A 21,568-nucleotide genomic window follows, 5' to 3' on the forward strand; every position below is an offset into this window, starting at 1 on the left:
AAAAGATCAAAGAATCTTATCATCGATATACCTCTTTGGAACATTCTGTAGTTTGAAATTCGATTATTGATAATAAAATTTTTATTGACATTAAAACAAACTTATTCTGCGTATCTCTTATAGTTTCGCATCTTTATAAATCATTTACTACGATTCGAATTCAAACACATCAATTGTAATAATTCATCATTGTACGAGAAATCGATCTTAGGATATATATGTATATAAACGCAGACAAAATTTAACGCAGCGTAATTAAAATTCAGGCAAATTCTAACGAATAAATTAGTATGCATTATGATCGGATACATTATCCGGTAGGCTGATTGATTGAAATTCAAGCCACCTAGTTCACAGTAACCACGGATGAAAGAGATTGTCAAGAACGAATCAGATTCAGATAAAGATTCAAATTAATTTGCATTTCCTAAAAAGTGTGTATCACAGATAAGTAATAATATAAAATAAATATTTTTTAAACATTCAAGTAAAATTGATAGACTGATATAAATAAAAGTTAATAGATTTTATATAAAAGTGTTTTATAAAATTCTGATTCACACATATAATTTCAATCATATTCATTCGTCGTTATCATGCTTTGATTTCTCGTTCAGGACGTCCAGGCAATATTATTTAAAATCTGACATTTGTAAAAGAAATCTGATTTAAAAAATTGATGTATTATTTTAAACATTATAAAGTGCAAAAGTCAACTAGTTGATCAATTATATCACTTTTCGAAGAGTCGAGGACGTTTTAGAAGGAGAAATAAGGTTAGTCGATCTTTCGAATCAAACTCTTGGTAACCATATAAGAATATTTACAAATTATTACTTTCTAATTCATTAGTTTGAACCCTTTTAATGGTAATTATTAAATTCATCCCGTTTACGGTTTTCAGTTCATTATGCCGTAAACAGCAACCAAATAATTTAAATTATTGTTAAACTATAGTATGATAGTTATATAATATAAAATTACAATGATTTATATAAAATACCTATAAATTTTGTTATTCAGATTTTTACTTTTTTATAAAATATGAAAGATTTAACTGAGAAACATCAATATTCTTTCCTAAATATAATAAAGTACAAAATAAATTTACCGATTATAAAGGGTTTAATCTTGTATATTACGTCACATATTTTACGAGTTAAAATATTATTTAAAAAAAATTCGTACACGTGAACACTCGAAAGTTCCATTCACGTTTATTATTTTCGTAAAAATTTATTAATTTTTTCTTCCTTGCAATTTAAACAATAAGATATTATATACAAATATAGAAATATAAGACTTCCAAACGTTCAATATACTGGTACTCGGAGAAGTGAATTTGTAAAAAGCGATATCAGACATCAAATATTTTTTTCATTGCAAATTTATGTTTGCAATTAAAAGTATACTGATAAAAAAACTCAAAATTTAATGTTTATATATGATAATATATTTGAAATAAATATTATTTTAGTAAAAGATTAAAAAAAATAATTGTTACCAAAAAAGAATCTAGATACTTTTTTATACATTTTTTTATATATCTCATATGTAATATTAAAAATCTTTAAAAACTTTAATAAATTATGACTTTGACTTAAAAGCATATATTATTATCATGTAAAATATTGTATTTTTATTTATTTACATTTCTCAAAAATTCTGCAACAATATTTTATATAATAATATAATAAATATAAAATAAATATAGAAAATTGAAATCTTTCACTCTTCAGTATCACGCATCTCTTTATTGAAGTACTTGATCTTTTTTTCGTGATAACATCTATAGCTCTTATTTATCTGTATGTATATGTGTGTGTCTGTGTGTTTTCTGTTAGTAATGATTAATTTCTTAAATACAAGCCCGCTTGTATTTCAATTATTCAAGTATTCAATTAGTACAATTTGATTCAAACTTAATTTTGATCAAATAAAAAACATATGTGTATTTTATTCGGCATCAAAGACTATAAAGTTATTTGTTTAAAAGTAACAAAATTTATATGATATCACTAGTCATTGAAAATGATAAATATTTGAAATATTAATCTTTTAAAAGATGTATTTGTCAAATCTTTATTTGGATTTTAGAACACGTCGCTTTTATCTTTATGGATCTATAAATTCTTTATAACAGTAATTTGTAACCATCAACAATTTTATAATTCTAATCATTAACTTTAAAATTATTAAAATTTTTATTTTATGCACTAATTTATCACTTTTGTGCATTTTAAAAATAAAACAATGCCGATAAATTTTGAATTATCTTAAATGACTTTCTATTTAACCATTATGCAAACTATATAATTTGTATTATATATATATATATGATATTTAAACGTAATTTATTCATCTAATATAAGAATCATAAATTATTATATTAAGTTGAAAATAGTAGTGGCATATTTAGTATTAAATATGAGATGTAACTACGATTCTATCCTAAATCATAGAATTCAGATAATCATTCCGACATCGTTTTTCGCCTCTCCGAGTACTTATCTTTAGAAATCGTATCATAATTATCTCTTAAGAGCACAAATCTTCAACCTGAAGACTCGTAAAACTAATGTAATGTAAACAACTGCCTGAATTTACGTTGCCTTTGCCTCGTTGTTCTCGACACAGGCAACAATTTTTTTTTCAATCGTTTCACGACAAGACGGACCGATCGATCTGTTGACGATACCTGTGTTACCTCGTCTTTCGTCATTGAGATCGTTCTCATCCGAGCCGGATCGCGGATTCTTCCTAGGAAGCGTCGCCACTTCCGATCCCCCAGGCCGCGAGATCGTCGGGTATCTCTCTTCCGGGATGATCGGACTCACCTTGACCGAGCAAGGTCCGGGACGCTACTCGCGCTCCTGTCTACTCGGCAGCGCCGGGACGACGTTCCGCGCCGCGTCGTTCGTTCAGCTATCGACGCTGAAGAGTTCCTTGTGGAGGGCCGGGAACTCGAGGTGCGGCTGCGACCGCTTGAACTTCGCCAGTGCGTCCATGTGCAGCAACGAGATCTCTCGTAGCTGCGGTATCTTCGCGAGAATCGCGTCACACACGGTCACATCGCCCTTGATTGGCGTCACGTGATTCCGATCTAGTTCTGACCTCAACGCTCTGATCACCGCCTGCGACAGCCTATTGATGTCTCCCAGGCACTTCAGTCCCGGTCGATCTACGCAAGATATCACAAGTCAGTTAACTACAGCGCTGCTTGAATAATAGCGACGATAAAAATACGACATTTCTTTTATCCTATGAATCCCTTCTAATTCATAGAACTCAATTAACTTACAGACCTTTCATTAGAAAAGTTTTAGTCAGAAGTCAGATAACTCCGTAAATTATCTCAGAGCAAACACAAATTTTCTTTCATTCTTAATATAATAATACTGATAAAGCACGTAATAAAATATGGATATATTTGATATAATATATCAAATACATATTTTATTACGTGCTAATATTTACGTACTTACTAAGGCAAACTAAAGCGAAAAACGAAGATTGAGACATTGAAAGCATTTAAAGCTTAAAAATATATAATGAAATATAAACGTTTGTTTATTACAATTTTAGAAAATTTTATCTAGCGGGCTTGTAAGACACTCTGTATATTCATGCCACTCACCAGGGCTAAGTAGAACAGCCGCGCTATAGAGCGCCAACTCGGTTTCGGTGAGCTTCAGTTCGGCGATGCTTCTGGCCAGCTCGAACACGCAGGAAACAAGCTTCATTTCCGCCGTATCCGTCGTATAAAACGCCTCCTGCGGTAGCAAGGTGTCGCCGTATAGGACGCAGTTTTGCTGGAGATCGAGGTACCTGCTCATTCGTAGCACAGCCAACTCGAAGGAACCTATTACATTTTAACGTGATATCAGCATAGATATTTCAATTGTACCTTTCCATTTTCACTTATCTAAATTCTTCAAAACGAACATTGTGTTCTAATGTTCTGATGTTATAAATTATAACAAGAAACGATTGCGTATCCGCGTAACCTAGATCCGAGTAGCTATGTCTATTAATTTATTAACGCTTAAAAAAACCCGCCAAATTTTCGAAAGATCTTTTTCATTATTATTCCAATAATAAACTACTAATGAGAAAAAGAGTAAAATCATTGATGTCTATATCAAGTAAGTACCATGCAGTTACTTACCTGCTCCACTTAAGAATTAAAAATAGAATAATTAATTTTTACATTAAATGTGCTTCAAATTTACGGTTAAATTGCGCGTAAGAGCACGCAAAAGAACAATAAAGTTTTATCGCTGATAAGCAGGAAATTCTGAAACTGTCGATGTAGTAGTTACGTACCGGCCTTTAATAAAACAATCTGGTCGTCCTGCGAGAGCTTCATGAATCCAGGGACCATTTTAGCGAATTCGATGATCTGCTGGATGACGGTGGTCAACTTTTGGGCGCACTCTAACCAAAGCTGCTCATGCGCCATGTTCTTATAGTATATCATTCTGGAGATGTCGGTGGGCTTCCGGAAGGACTCCAGGATCTGTTCCGTCGACACCAGGCATGTCCTTGCGTGAGCGTCTGCTATCGTTTTCGAGAGAAGCTCGCTGATTTGTGCCGGATCTGCGAAAGTCCGGCGGATTTTCCGCTCGTAAGAGGCTCTTTTCGTAATAGATACATAAAAAAAAATAGTGATATAAAGTTGGAGAATTAATTCACGAATAAAAACAATCTTAATTATATTTCAAGCACGATAAATGTGCACGATAAATGATTGTACGATTCATATTAAGCCCACGTTGCTACAATTATTTTATCATTTCATATAAATTGTAACCTTTCGTTAAAAAATTTCTTTTTTAATTATATTCTTATATTTACCATAAAAGAATTATTTCTTATAAAGAAATATCTATATGGCAAAAAGCCTTATACTACAAGGGAACTCTAAATATGGATATAATAAAAGAAAAATGATTTGAACAAAATGAGTTTAGTAGGTAAATTGTTATGTTGCAAAAAGAGACAGTTCGTGCAAAATGTGTTTATGCGGCAAAATTTCATGCATACACTTACATTTACTAGATATTAATTAATTAAAATTAAAAATAAAAAATATAATACAAATAAATACGATAAATAAATAAATAAAAATATATAACTGTATATAATTAACAAAAACCATTTTATTTAAAAAATAAAATAAATATTTATAAATCAATATATATTCTGTACGTATGTATGCAATAAATTCAACAATTATTTTCAAATAAAAATTGTAGTTATAAAAAAATATAACAGTTAATATACCTATATTTTGTATAATTGTAACAAGCAAAATTAATAAAAGCAAAAATGTACTAAAATACAGAATTTCACGTTAAAAAAAGTTTACAGAGATTATAAATTATTTACATATAGCATCGTACAAAGAAGATAAAAAATAAATCTAAAAAAGTACATGTCAAATTTCTACAATATTTTTGAGAATGCAACCATAAAAAAGAATATGATATTATATTAATAAATGTTGTGTAGAATAATATTTCATATTAATAAGTAAAATAAACATTCAAAATAACATGCGTAATGCAACATTCAAGATGAAGCTTTAGAGAGACCAACATTTTACTGTGTAATTAAATACACTAAAACGTTTATAATATTTTATCGCGTCAGCAAGTAGATAGCGTTGTACTTTGTAATATAAAAGAGCAAGTAATTTCCATTTTTGAATAACTCTTTATGAATTTTTCATGAGACTGGACTAGTTTCTATGTTGATTAATGAATTTCGTTGGCAAATCGTCTTCAAGATTCCATATTATAACATAATATTTTCGCTTCACTATTATCTTAATATTTCTAATCATTACCATTTTGTTTACCTGCATATTTATCTTAAAAGAAAACATATACATGTATGTGTGTGTATATATAATTCATATATAAGTTTATTAAAGTATTATAAATTGCGCAAATTACAAAAGTAAAAAACTATTAAAAATTAATAATAGAATATACATTATTTTTGAAGCCTTTTGGACTGCGTATTGAAATATATAGAAAATCATATTTTTTCTAAATATCTTGATAAGATTAATTCAGTAATTGTTCGCACCGCATTTGTATTCATGTGTTATGTGTGAAATATTTTTTATCAGAGAAAATTTCATCAAAAGAGATACGAACTTTAAAAGATCTATTAAAATAAATTAAAAAAAAAAAAACTTTCTTAATTAACCCGTACAACACAGACCTCAGAGAACGTTTTAAAAACGTTAGTCTGTTTCAAGTTTAGATGTTTTTTGTGCTCCGTGTGCTCTGTTCCCAGGTGTTACCCTTCGGAGTAAAGTATGATATATAGAAAATTTCATCACGGTATCCCTACAAAATTTCGTTGATTCTCCAGAACTTCCTTGCAAGGGATCGTGCAAGTCAGCTAAAGGATGAGGCCATGCAAAGGGACACAAACGTAACCTCACATCTCATCGCATGGGACATACTGGGCAGACTCGGCACTTCGTCATCTTCAGATGGGTTGCTGACCCTTTGCTGCTGTCCGCTAAGAAAGGTCGTCGAGTCAACCATCGTGTACGAGCCGTGGCCCAGGCCGGCGAGTTCGACGGTGGTCTCCTGTTTCACGGCGACGATTCCGCCGCCGCTCAGGGAGCCGCTGCCGCCGCCACCACCCCCAGTAGTCCCGCCGGCGGCCGCGGCGGAACCACCACCGCTGCCGCCGCCGCTACCACTACCATTACCGCTACCAGTACCGCCACCACCGTTACCACCACCACCACCACCACCACTACCACCGCCGCCGCCGCCGCCGCCGCCGCCGCCTCCGCCTCCGCCGGTACCGCCACCCCCTGCGCCGCTTCCGGTCGTCGAGGCGGACAGAGACTTCCCTGATGTGCCGAAAAGTCAAAGTTCACGAGGACTTGAATTGGTCTCGAGAGTTGAATCGAATAACTCTAAATATTTCAGTTCTGTGAATGAGTCCTATGCAGGGCCTATCTTAGGATAGCTTGCCTGGATAAATCAGATGTGTGCACGTGTGCGTGTATATTGTGTAAACACGTTTTTACTTCCCTTTTATTGAAGACAGCGTAAAGAAAGATTCTTATCTTTTTTGTTATTACGTTATATAATTCAGAAAATTTTATTTGTATTTAATATTAAATTGTTAAACTAATGTAAAAATACCTATTATTTGATTATTTTTATGTTATTAACTTAAGCATAAAATTATTGCTTTATAAACAATAGATAAGTTTTAATATCATTTAAAAATTATTTTCATAAACTTTTTATTTTTTAAATATAAAGTATACACTTTTTATGAGTTTTATTTTTATACAATATTTTATGACTGTTCTAAAATTTAAAAAAACTTTGTTTTAAAAGTAGCTAGTAAATTTTCAAAATTTGAGTTTTATTATTTCTTTAAGTATGTGTATGTGTGTGCGTGTGTATTCTCTTTGATAGTAAATAATAAACGCTAAAAAATTATCAGCCTATTGTACAGTACATAATTATTTACTTCGTTCATACGTAAAATTTTATCATAGAGGTATTGAATTGAAGTCAGTTTTGATCAATTTCAATGAAATTATACAAGCTTTAGTAATTGAAGTCAAGTCAACCCAAAAACAAAAATTATCGATTTTGTGACTGGAAATGCGAGACATAATTTCAAACACGTAAGTATTGTATGCGTATTTTAATAAATTATATATAGATTAAATATTCAATATGTAATATAGTATACGTAGATTGAAAAATGTATTTAATATAAATTCAATAATATAAATGCACATTATAACAAAAATTAAAAAAAAATATATTTATGCTCATATTATAAAAAGGATCTATTGCTCAATAGAATACGAAGAATATTTGCGGTTTTGCCTGAGAAATCATTATCGATGACAAGGACGTGGGATGGAAGGTACTCTGGTGACATTAAAGACGCGAACGCAATTAACTCCGGGTTAATGACAGTGCTCCGGAATGCATTTAGCGTGCCGGTTACGAAGCGAGAACTTAACAGTTGCGCTTACAAGATTACAATTCTAATTTAGCGGGCACTTATTAAAATGATTTCTTATGTAATGCACTTGTATCAATGTTATCCTTTGTATAATCCAATTTTATTCATTGCATTGAGATAAATCTATACTGGAAACATTTGTGTAAAAAAATAAAAGAATTATATTAAAATTTTAGCAAAATTATTGTTAATTTTATTAATTTATTAAAATTTCTACGTTAGTTGTTATATCAAATGACATTTTTATGTATCTTCGAAAAAGAAATAATTTTAAATGCAAAAGATTATGTCAAAAAAAGAGGTTAACTTATGCATTGAAAATTTATAATCGCTTAGATAAAATAATTTTGTTATTAAAAACGTATTATTTATTTGCACAAGAGAAACATAAAAAATTGGATTATGTGCGCGTTTAAAAACTATCGTCGCTCACTTCTTTTAAGAGTTCTTTGAGCAACTTAAAATATATATTTTTTTAATGGAAATTTGATTGGACATTTGTTTAAACATTTCTCATAACTTTCCTCATTAAACATCTTAATAATTAAGCCTCAATTTAAGATTTTCTTAAAGTAAAGTTAAGTTAAAATCAGCTAAAGGACAGACTATTTTCGTTATTATTAAAAAAAATTAATTTAGTGAAATTTTTTAATCTCTATTTTTTGGTACATTAACAATATTAATTAATTTAAAAATTATTGTTATATACACAAACACAAAATATTAATTGGTATTGTATTATATATATATATATATATATATATATATATATATATACAATAAATTTTTAAATTAAACATTTTGTATGTGTGTGTATAACTATAATTTTTTGTATTAAATAATATAAATAAATTTTTTACAATACTTGCAATTTTTACAATGTATAATATATATCGCTATATATACAGATTTGTAATTCAGAAAAATGCTGACAAGTTAGAGAAATTATTATTTTAAACAATATACACTAAGAAAAAAATGTTAATTTGACTAAATTTCCCAGCTAAATTAAATTTTGTCCATTCAAGTATTTATATATTTCAATTAACTATATAAATACTTGAATTGAAATTTGTGCATTTAAGTTAAATGCATAAATTCTTAAACTGACAAAATTTTAATTCAGTTAGAAAATTTTGTCAAATTAACAATATTTGTTTCTCAGTGTACGAATTTTCTTTTCGATCTCTATTGTTTCTCCACAATAAAAAAAAAAACTAAATTTCATCTTTATTATAATTTCTGCATTATATATTCCAATTAAACATACCATCAATCAATCAAAAGTAATATGTCATATATTATTATCTTATTTGATGCTGTGCGCTTACGCATCAAAAGTAACAGTGTCCATGTGTACCAGGAATTACGAATAAAGCACTACTTACCGGTGGTGACCACGCTGGGAAGCACCCCGGTCGCGGTGACGGCCGAGGGTGTGTCGGGCGCGACGGTGTCCTGCGACCTGCGTCTGCGTCGGTCTGGGGTCGTAGGTCGTCGTGCTGTCGACGTAGTCGGCGCTAAGCTCGTAATTCGTCATCGCCTGATGATTGTAATTCGTATAACCGCCGGTGCCGGGACCTGACGACGTGTATTCGCTACCGCCGTATGTATACCTGTCGAGGACAAATGATAGGTCCGCGTGAGTCACGTCTGTTTATGAGAAGTTTAAATTAATCGCAAAGAAGTAAGTAAAACGCGTTTTTTTCACAGCGCTTATATTTAAGTCCATATCACGACAATGATAGTTATATTAAGCTAGAGTGCTTTTTATAATCCTCAGAAATTTAATTCAACTGCCAGTATTAAATTGACCAGTAATTAATTACTTATTTTGAATATTAAAAAGATTAATGTTATCATTGTCGTCGTATAGGGTTTAATATAGAGTTAAATATATTCGCTTACTTAACTCGCTTATAGAAATTCAATATTGGCAAATTGATGAGTGATTAAGTACTTTAAGTATTTTAAGTATTAAAAGCACGAATGTTAGTAATACTCAAACTAAGTATAAATTAATTAACGATCAATTTGCCAATATTAAATTTCTATAAGCAAATTAAGTAAGCGAATAAATTCTCTTATGTAGAGTACTACAAATAAATTCGATGTAATAAAACGCAGGGTGTTCCTCAAAGAAATATAGCAAGCTCAACTAATGTTTCTTTATTTCAATATAAATTTTTTACCATACTTACCCGCCATTATAAGGATGATGTTGATCCGAACTGCTCGGCGTCTGATGCTCGAAGACGCTGCTGTCCGGCGCCGTCTCTGAGGCCGCCCTCATTTGCGCCCTGTGGAATCTGACTTCATCTTCGACCTTTTCCCGTTGTTTCTTCGACATGCGCCCAAATTTAACGGCTTTGAACAAAACAAAATCACCGAGATTATATCGAGTCTTTCAAAAAATTGTCTTTTATTCAAATAATAAATTTTACAATATAATCATGTTTAGATTGAAACATACTAAGCAAAATATCTTTCTAAGAATTATTAAAAATTTTTTTAATTATTTTACATTTCTATATTGAATAGAAATGACGCAAAATTATCTTAATTGCCCTAATAACAAATTGACAATAAAATCAATTTTTTTTTAATTTGTCCCTTTACTATGGCTATTTAAAATTACATTGCGAAGGAGCATAAAATATGAATTTTGAATCTAAATTTTAGAGCACTAAGACCCGTTTTTACCAATATGAATTAACTTTAATCTTCGTTTAACTTATTTGTTATCTTATCTAGTTCCAAAAAATAGAAAAAGATCAAGAATAAATTAAATCGAGCTTAAAGTTAATCTCCGTTGGTAGAAACTAGCCTAAGAGTTCTGCAAAAGTAACGCACTGTTTTAACTGTTTAATGCACTCTTTAAGAAACAGTCTTATATTACGCATGAATTTTTCACCACAACCTTGTAAATATCGATTCAATCTTACATTTATTATACAGAGTATTAGGGGCGACATAATAATTTTATTCTAATTTCTAGTACAGCTCTCAGATAAGGTAGAGTATGTATAATTGAATAGTGTCAAACGCTCTTCTTCGACTGCCTCTACGTCTTTTTTTCTCTTTTTAAAATTTATTTTTACGAATTTATTATCGACAGTTACGAACTATTATAAAAATCAGATTAAGAACGATCATCGACATGACGATTCGTCGCAAGGCGATAAAATCTAACGGGTGCTCCATGAATTGATCGAGATCAAGTCGCACGCGCGATTCCCCTCCCACCGGCGGCCACTCAGTTAACTGGTCGGTCCCTTCCTCGCCGCGAAGAAGGCTCGGCGAGGAACGCGGAAGAACCTCGCCGCGTCCTCCCCGTCTTCTTCGGCGACGCTATCGTCTGGCCGCGACGCACCCACCCGATGACGTCACACGCACGAACTATAGCTCGAGCAAACGCACTACTCCCTCCCAAAAGCGTAACATGTTATTCAGAGCATCTGTAACTTCATGCTCATGTTTTGCATATTGTACTTTTTAGCGACTTTAGATTCGATGTTTCCTCAATAAAAATTAGGACGTTATTCTTGCAAAAGCAATAAAAAATTAGAAGTTTTTTTTTTTAATAAAAGAATCTCAAGAATTATATATTTATTTCTTCAGTCAATTTCTCAAGTAAATTTTATTTATATGATTTGCTTATTGAATTTATTATCGGAATATTTAGCTAAATATAAATATAAAAGTTTAATAAAATGAGAGGTAGCCCATATTATTTAAAAGAATATATAATTCATATAAGTCAAAGAATTTCACTGGAGCATTATATGTATATCATTTTATACATCTATTATTACATCTAATCGACGATTATCGGAAATCGTGCTTCGCTGATCATTCCCTACATATTCCGATAAGAGCAATTTTAACCTCAATTTCCAAGGCCTGACCTTTTTCGGTAGCAATTTATGATACTGACATTTTACATTCGCGCGCATTTAGGATTACAAGATTATAATTTGTAAATCTTAAAATGTTTATTGTTTTTTATTACTGCAGAGGCCATTTAGTGCTTGAATAGAACTAAAAATTGTTAAACAACTTAAAAGTTTAATTAACGACAAAGAATTCTAATTTACTTTGCTTAGTTTTTGATCTTAACCTTAGAGTGCTATGAATAAATTTTCGTAATGCTAATTCTAGTTTCTTGTTGTTAATATTTAATAATTGAAATAATATTTAATAAGTTTTTTTGTACATTAAAATAGAGTTATTTTAATATTTTGCAATTTATATAAAATTTAAAAGATTTTAAAAAATTCTTAATTATAAATGAATTTTCTGTTCAGAGTAGTATCAGAAAAAAATTTGAGTAGCAATTAAGGTTTAATTTGACAAATGCGAAGATAAAGCTTTATATAAATCTAAAGAGCTAAATATTTATTAAAATAAAATTTTTAATTATAATCTTTTAATAAAAAAAATGTTCTTTTAGATTATTATTTTTATAAATTTATTTACAAAACTTTCTGTTGACTTGTCTAATTTAAAAAATCTTGAATCAAGAAAAAAATGTACTTTTTTCGATAATACCTAATCACAGGTTGAAAGTTTTTTGATCACTTTGAATACAATATCAATGCATTCTCAATTTATCCCGTCATTACACGCGTATAGTCATGCGCGTGCGTATCACGAGGGTGGTCGAGGGCTTGAATGACAAGGAGGGGGAGGGGTTGATAAGGGGGATAGCAATGTCAGCGGCTAACCGAACAGCAATCGTGTGGAGGCACGGCGAAGAGAAGGGAGAGGAAGCGGAGGGTGATCGACCGAACGCGGATAAAGCATGAACAAGAGAACGAGACAGAAAGAAAAGGAAGCAGACAGAGATGGAAACAGGAAGAGTATGCACCAACCGGTAGCTTACGATGATGCACTTTCTGGCATTCTGCATACGTGCGCGCGCGTGCGCGCTCACACGTTGAGTGGAAACGATGTATTTGCAGCTTATCGCTCCGGAGGGTAAATAAAGCGATACACTGAATCTGAAATGCGCACCGAGACGGACGTTACTAAATCCTAGTTTAATCTTTTCAGTTCGAGTCTATGTTTGTTAAAAGTAAAAAAATAAAAGGTAAAGTCTGTTAATAATAATTTCAAACGTTTTTTCCTCATCTCATAAGCGATAATTCAAACTAACGTAATTTAACTAAATTTTATATGCGTATAAATGCAATGCGTCTGTAATAATAAAAGCAATAAAACATATTTAATAAATATGGTATATTTTAATTATTTAATTAATTAAGCCATACTTAATTATCATTAACATAGATTTTCGGCACACATGTATGTATGTGTTATAATTACTTTCAAAGATTTATTTTAAATGTACGTAGTACATTTTACATTAATAGTAAAAGTTAAAATTTTATGTTCTAATTTAAATTCTGTAATTCTTCTCACAAAATGCAAAAAATTTTAACAACAGAATTAATTTCAAGAATTATTTTATTTTAAGCATTGAATTATATTGGAGAAACGTGTTATTATAATAAATATGTTTTGAATAATACATATATACTTCTTCGCGTAAGGAATACTATTAAATTTGATTGTTAATAAAATTGCAACTGCAATAGACGACTCTATTTTGAAATCAAACAAACATCCCATTGTTATAATTAACATCTTCATTAGCGCACAACTTTTAAATTATAGTATTATTATATTTTATCAATTATCTTATTCATTGTCCTCGTACGGTAAACAATTCTAGACATAAATGTAACTTGAATGATGTTATTAATCCGCAATCAGATAAAAAAACCACGCCTGATAATTGGCCATCGAAAAGCAGGAAATTGTGGTTTGGTGGCCGAATATCGCGGCTAAATATCATCCGACCCGTGTGAAATAGCAAGACGTTCCACATTGTTCGATACTGCGCACTTATTCATAATGAAAATTAGCAAAATGTAATATAATTAATAAAATAAGTAAAATATTAATAAAGTAAATGAAATCTAAATTAACGCATAATTAAAGTATATATTATAGAAAACTAATCTGCGAGAGTAAAAAGATCTATATAAAGTGTATAATTTTCAAATATAAACTTTAAAACTATACATATTGTTTCAATTATCAATGAGATATTATTTTATAGCTATTTTGTTTCAATTTTTAAAAAATTATTACAACATTTTTAATTATTCAAACACTATTAAAATTAAAAACTCTTGATTAAATTTTGAAATCAATATCGTAACTACATATATCTGCAATTTATAATAACAATTCAATTGTTTTATCGTTATTAAAACAAACTGATTTTTTTTATAGGTAATTTTTTTTATAGCAAACTGATTTTTTTTATAATTGAATAGTATATATTTTTATATTATTGCTATTACTATATTGCTTTTATATTTTTAATAACATGTGATTCAGCTATTTATTATTAACATTTGTGTGTGTGTGTGTGTGTGTGTGTTTGTGTGTGTGTGTAGTCTGTGACATTTCAAGATCTTTGATCGTTCAACGCTCGATTTAGATTTGCGGAAGTAACAATCACAGGGCAACAAAAATAGCTGACGCATATAAAATTTATGTCACATCTCTGCAAGTTAAATAGGGTTTATTTATCGAGCGATAGTAAAGAAGCTCAGCGACACGAAATCAAAGAACGAAATAAATTCGCTGAATTGATGCTATATATTTTGTTTCACAATGTACTAAAGAAAAAAAAACAACGTATTAAAATGTATCAGAAAAGATAAGAAATAATTAAATGTAAATGTAAAACTTATTGTCGTCAGTGATAATATAAAATGTATCAAAAATGATAAAAAATAAATAAATGTAAAAGTAAAATTTATTGTATGGTAATATAAGACAAGGTGCAGTTGTATTTGAATAAAAATTTCTGTCAGTTGATGTCGATTAAAAGATACTCTTCTTGGTCTTATAAGAAATAATAATTTCAGAATACCTAAAAATTACCTAAAAACAAATTCCTCATAACAATTTTAAATTAAAATTTTTTAGTGTTATAAGTATATTAATAAAAATTTTAATTAGTATTATCTATCTTTGTTAAGCGCGCAAAATATGCTCCACATTAATTAAAAATAGTATTTAGTTAATTAATTTTTAATTTTTAATTATTAAATATCCTGAAAAAATGCGTACGTAATTAAAATAATTTCTATCAGTAAATATGTAAAATACAATAAGAAATAAAACCTAATTTTTTATATGTGTATTTTTTAGAAAATTGCATGTATCTGTTATGATTATCGCACGACATGTCAGCGGTCTATTACTGTATTCGTGTATATTGATAAGAATCCGGTTCATCGTCTTCTGCACGCCCGCCTCATAACCGATACATCTTGGATGCATTTCCACATGTAAACATTTGTTCTTGATACATCATTATAACGCAACAAATTATATTACCATTTCGTCAATCAAGTTAAATTAATTATTATGAAACTTTATAATGTCGCAATTTTTACAAAAAGCCACTTATCATACAAAATTACATATATATAAGCGATATAATTAATGCTATTTTTAAAACGTTTATTTTAATAGTAAGTTGAATTTATTTTTCTTAGAATTTTCTATATAATTCTTTTGAAATAAAATCACCAACAATCTTATTATATTTATTCTATATTATATATTTATTGTATATATTATAATTCCATCTGAATAAATTTTTTTGATCATACTGCAAAAAATGTCAAATTTTATTATAAAAATTTATTCAATTTTAAATAATTTACTTTTCAATAAACCAATTAATTGACGTCTTGTCATATTTTAAAACAAAATTTGATTAACAATAAATAACTTTATAAGTACTGTAGAAATACACCATGTAAAAGTTACAGAAATTTCAAATACTGTTACATGAAAAATTTACTGCTCTGTATAGAAAATATACTATAATATTAAATTGTTCTGCTCTACTAAGAATATAAGTAGAATAATTATATATATATATAAAATTGTGTGTGTGTGTGTGTGTGTGTGTGTGTATGTGTAGTTATAATTGTATAAAATACTGCAATTATCATGAATTATACACGTCACTCTTATCGGTACTTAAATTCTAAAAAAAGGTTTTAGGTGATATAAAAGAATCAATAATACGAGATTTCATTCGGGTCTAGGACCACCTCCATTATGTTTCCGACCGGCTTCCCGGTCCCGATAGGCTTTATCCGTCCACCCACGAGGTATCTTCCGTCTCTCGTTTCGTCTTGACGGCCTTGTCTATTAATATCGCAGCCGTCTTCGAGAATAGGCTTCGGACAGCGACGGTTTAACGCACCGAAGACAGTTCGTGGCTCGCTTCGATAAAGTGCAGCGATGACTCGCCGCGAAGAGGAGAGACGGATTCTGATAAGGGGTCGTGCACCCCGGGTTGGCACGCGTAGCGTCTTGCTGCAATCGGTATGCATATAGCTGCCTTCGTCATCCGCTGACGTTTCTTCAATTTTTCATGCGAAACAATCGATTTCGCAACATTTAGTGCACAATACGTTACGTAATTCACTATTAAGAATTAATGGTTCCCTTGTGTACTCATTGTTTAAATTGTCAACGATTTAAAGATTACAAGATGATAAAATTTTTGAAAGAAAATTTGATATGTTCAGATTACTTTTTGATTAAGTAAAAATATATAAAAGTACAATAACATTTTGTCAAACAAAAAATAATCGTGTTTAAATACGCTTTAGAAATTTTACAATTTTCTCTATTGCATTATTCGTTTGTATTGCATTATTATCTGCGTCGAGTAAATATCGAGCATCGGTGCTGTTCGAGCATGTCGCAACATCACGTCCCCGCGCGAGTCCTTCGAACAAAGAAGCTTTTTAAAGAGTTTATGTGACGCTGAGCTATCCGCTATTCCGCGCTGATCCCGTAGAACTATATCGCGCAAAACTTATTTGGAAGATACTGACAAACTGCGAATGTGGGGATTATATAAGTTACCGCACAATTCGACACACAAATGTTATTTTCAATTGTTTCAAGACTTGATAAAATTTCTCGGTTATTAGCTATACGGTTAATTTTTTACGTGTATATTAATTTTCTTGTAAACGAAGAGACATTTATAATCTTGTCATATATAGATGCCATGGTATTTATGTTGGAAAAGTGTTTTGTATACAAAATTTTGTATACAAAATTCGAGAGTAGTATATACTACTAGATGTGAATCACATATTCTTCCAAGAATTATGTGTGTGTAGCAAAGATATAAACCTCTACATTTTCCCACCGCGAGAATCTCGCCGAGTGACAAGAGTAATTCGTCTTTCTGAAAGAAGGTGACGAAAGGTTGGAGCAGTCGAAAGCACTCACCATCTCTTGACATGCCGAGGCGTAGGCACTTTTGCAACCGACAGTACTGGCACCGGTTTCTGTTTACACGGTCGACCACACAATTCTTGTTCCGCGGACATTGATAGTTGACGACCGACGACTGCGACCGCCTGAAGAAGCCCTTGCAGCCCTCGCAGGTGATCACGCCGTAATGTACGCCGCTGCTCTTGTCCCCGCATACTTTGCACGGGATTATCTCGATCTGGGCTGCAATCATAAAAAAAACAAACACCTTAATTACGAGCTCCTATCAGGCTGTTTTGCGAAAGCTTCCTTTGCTTTGTAATTCTTTCACTTTTATTTCCAGTGCTTCATCAAGCTTCAAAAGACTCATTCGTGTACTTAGTGTACTCGAACAAGTTACTTCCTTCCCTCTGCCTTCTTTGCTACAATAAATATCAAATTTCTTCGCTGCAAGGATTTCCATTAAATTATTACAAAACTTGTTTCCTTATTTACAAATATATTATAACTCTTTTATTAAGAATATATTACATATAACATATTGTTCGTACTTATAAGATTAAAAATTAATTTGTAAATAATTTTATAGAATTTATTTAGTTTTAGAGTTATGAACGCAATAAATATTTCATGCCGCATATATAATATTGCTCTCCTTACAAAAAAAGTATTAAATCTTTTATATTAATTGTGTTAAGTGATAAATAAAAAATTAAAATTATATTAATAAGCTTTAATCAAGTTGTAATCCGATTACATATCTCCCACATTATACATATTTCCGTTTCTCTAATAACTCTACCTCGTATCGAATTAGCCTGCAGTCTACGATCATCGAGGATCGCGTTGCCAGCCCCGGAGGGAGGCTGCGCGGACCTCTCTCTCGATCTCGATCTTTCCGCCGGCTGAGGACTCGTACTGTCCGCACCCCACGTAGGCCCGCCAAATCCTGACAGACTTCCCTCCATTTACGGGTCTTTCTTGCAGATTTCATTTACGATCTATCGTGGAGACAATACCGGCTTGATCCTTAAGATCCACGCGCGTGATTGCGATCAAAATTAGTCGTCCGTGGAATGGACGTCCTTAATTAATCTTTAATTAAGTCTTTGTCTTAAATGCACACCATTTATTTTCACGATATGCTTTACGTAGTATATTGTACAAAAGTACGTAGCCACTTCCAAAATGAATTCATTGTTCTTTATTCAGTAACAGTAAAGTATTTAGAAAGTTGGAATTAATACAAAGCGATATAAACAATTTTGAAGATTAAATTTATTATTATTGGATGTTTTGAAATGGAATTGTATTCAGGATTAAATTATTCTCTTATATATTTTTAAAGTATAAGAACATTATTTAGTACGTAAAAAATAATATAAAGAACTCTAAATTAGAAAAATAAAAAAACTTTATTAATCAGGTTTTTAAATAAATTTATAAATCACAAAATCTAAGATTTTCTAATTTTTACTACTATACTATTATACTATTATACTATACTGTAAACTATCATTTTTTTTATTTTTTAGGATTTAATTCAAACTTTTTGTTTTCTTATCAATGTTAACAAAGATAATTTTCAAGCACATACTGTGCTATCGTAATTTTATTCGATTTCTAGTAAGCAGTGGTATGAACTGTACTCGACATACATCTTTATTAAGTTCTCAGGTGGAATATTATCATCTTTTAGATCTAGTGCTTAATTAAAAATTCTAATTTTTGCTAACTTTTATTTATAATTAATTAAAGAATAAGTTAATAAATCTTGTATATATTATAATACTAGAAAGCATATGTCACTTACGCATTCGAGCAAAGGAATCTAGAAATCAATTCTTCGTGCCTACACAATTTTTCTTTCAACTTTCCAAAAAATTGAATTGATGATTTTCGAGGTTGAAAAGTTAAAGTTAAATCTCGATGAATTTGAGACCAAAGTGGCAAGCTTTAAAGATCAGAAAAAATCTGATGCAAAAGCAGCTTCGTCTAGCGAAAGAGGGTGGATGAAGTGGCAGGGAGATGTGATTATTTGCACGTGCACGTGTGCGTGCACGGAAACGAGGATTCGGTGCGCGGCCCGGTCGGTCTCCTGTTTGGATATATTGCCCGAGTGCGCTTCTCCCGTCCGGCAACTCTAGCGCCACGAGCAGAACGTCGAGGCGCTTGCACCATACATACGCGGCCGAACATTACATAACCGAGAACGATGAACCCAGAGTACAGTCACCCAGCACGCTCGCATCTTCGACGTGCGTCATGCGGAGAGCGCAGCGTGCATCGGCAACGGCGGACAGGCGCTATACCCGGAACTCCCGAAATCGAAACAGTCACCTTCCCTTTATGCCACGTCGATGTATTGTTGCAATTTATGATGCAGTTCTTAGTGATGGATACATAATAAATCACTGGCTCTGTACAATAGAACTAGAAGAACGTTCATATGAGACATTAATTTCAACTTTTGTTAAGTATTCAATAAAACGAATTATATACTTGATATAAAATAGAACATAACTGTAATTTTATATTTGTTATTAGTATGTAATATTATCCGCAATTTTTCAAAAGAATTTTGTTTTTTGTTTTTTAAATTAATGAACTTTTTCCATATTATCTTGCTTTATTATCTTTGGTTTGTTACTTTTTCTACAATATCACAGAAAAAAGCTCTCTTCAGTTACAAAACTTTTTGGACCGTGCATCATTTTGATCAGTTCATCTTTTAGTGTAGAGATTCTGGTTCTTTTTTTTTATCACACTATATTTGTTACTACCTGTGCAATATTGTATAAAACGTAGCATAACTCTTTTTGTTTTCACATTATATATATATTATTTCTATTTCTATTAATACTTAACACCTTATAAATTAGAATATCTATTATATTAGAATTAATCATAAATTAGAAATTATATATACATAATCTTTCACGGAAATTATTACCGTATAATTGTATTAAAATGAGAAAACAAGCAAATAAAATATGGCATATTTTTTTAAGTAATATTCCGAGCAAAGTGATTAATATACTTCTAAAATTTTTCTAAAACCGTTACGTGAAATTGTAATGCTTGATAATCAAGGTTAAATAATTTAAGCAAAAATTCCCAAAAGAATCTCTGAGAAACTTAGAAGTAGGATATTGTGCATGTTACTCCACATTGTCCGACGTAATATGGAAGTACAAACAGCTTCGTGTTCCATTATGCGCATAGAATTCGTAAATATAGCTAAATATAAACTTCCCATCGTGAAGTGAAATCTTATTTTCTTCAGAATCTTATCCACACAAGTTAGACGACCGATTTCGTCCACATTCGTGTGTAATCGTGTGTAATCGCACGGCACACGAACAGCGCGTGAATCACGAGCCGCGCGCAAGCGCGGCAGAAAAGTACGGGATCACGCGTGTACGCGCGACACGCGCTCTTTCTCGCGATTTTCCACCTGGAGACTTTCCAGCCGCGCAACTCGATCGCACTCCGCGTTTTCGTTCTATACGTTTCACATGTACACGCGTACACACGGTACGGACGTATATCACTCGCGTGAATTCGTGAGATGATTTTCGTGCGTCGAGCAGAACGAAAGAAGAGATTTGCGTCGGTAGTGAACGAGAGAAGATAGCATGGGTCTTCGCGAATTGATTCTCGTCGATAAAGTCGACGCACTCGGACGGACACGACTTCCGTTTGACGCCCGTGCGTCTAGACGAGAGGAGGGACGACGAGGAAATCCTGGAGGTTGTCAGAAACTGCGATGATGAATAGAGAACGAAATAAATGAAACAGGAGCGAAAGGGGAAAGACAAAGAAGAAAGCGAGAAAAGGTCTGCGTAATGTTAAACACGCGTCGCACAGTCGGCCTGAGAACACTCGCGGCCACACTCCTCAGATTTCTTCGGTCGATCGAGAATTTCGGGAGACATCCGGAGCGTATATGACCGCGAGCAGAGTACGAGCGTACACGCGACGCGACTGTGTTCTCTCTCTTTGTTTTTTCTTCTCACTTTCTCTCCCGCTGTCTCTCGCGAGGGGAACACCGACCTCAACGCTCGTGTGCGCGGCCGGAAAAACTCGCGGAAAGTCCACGACTGGCAGTACGAATATTTTGGGGGTTTTGATGAGCCAAGGCGGCGGCAACGTGTCGGATGAGGAAGGAGAGAGTGCGTGTACGCCCGCACGCGCGCGCGCG

At 31.9% G+C, this 21,568-nt stretch overlaps 1 protein-coding gene across 1 annotated transcript in view; it reads right to left on the reverse strand.

Moving 5' to 3' along the window:
• LOC105836991 (probable nuclear hormone receptor HR3) overlaps positions 1-21,568 on the reverse strand; it is an 82,652-nt gene that overhangs the window by 6,601 nt on the left and 54,483 nt on the right. Inside the window, 8 exon segments of the mRNA XM_036286116.1 lie at positions 2,838-3,181; positions 3,638-3,862; positions 4,327-4,599; positions 6,461-6,883; positions 9,417-9,486; positions 9,488-9,644; positions 10,230-10,395; positions 17,380-17,607. Coding sequence (XP_036142009.1) covers positions 2,922-3,181; positions 3,638-3,862; positions 4,327-4,599; positions 6,461-6,883; positions 9,417-9,486; positions 9,488-9,644; positions 10,230-10,395; positions 17,380-17,607 — 1,802 coding nt within the window. The 3' untranslated portion in view covers positions 2,838-2,921.

Source organism: Monomorium pharaonis, chromosome 4 (assembly GCF_013373865.1).
Source record: "Monomorium pharaonis isolate MP-MQ-018 chromosome 4, ASM1337386v2, whole genome shotgun sequence".
NCBI lineage: Eukaryota > Metazoa > Arthropoda > Insecta > Hymenoptera > Formicidae > Monomorium > Monomorium pharaonis.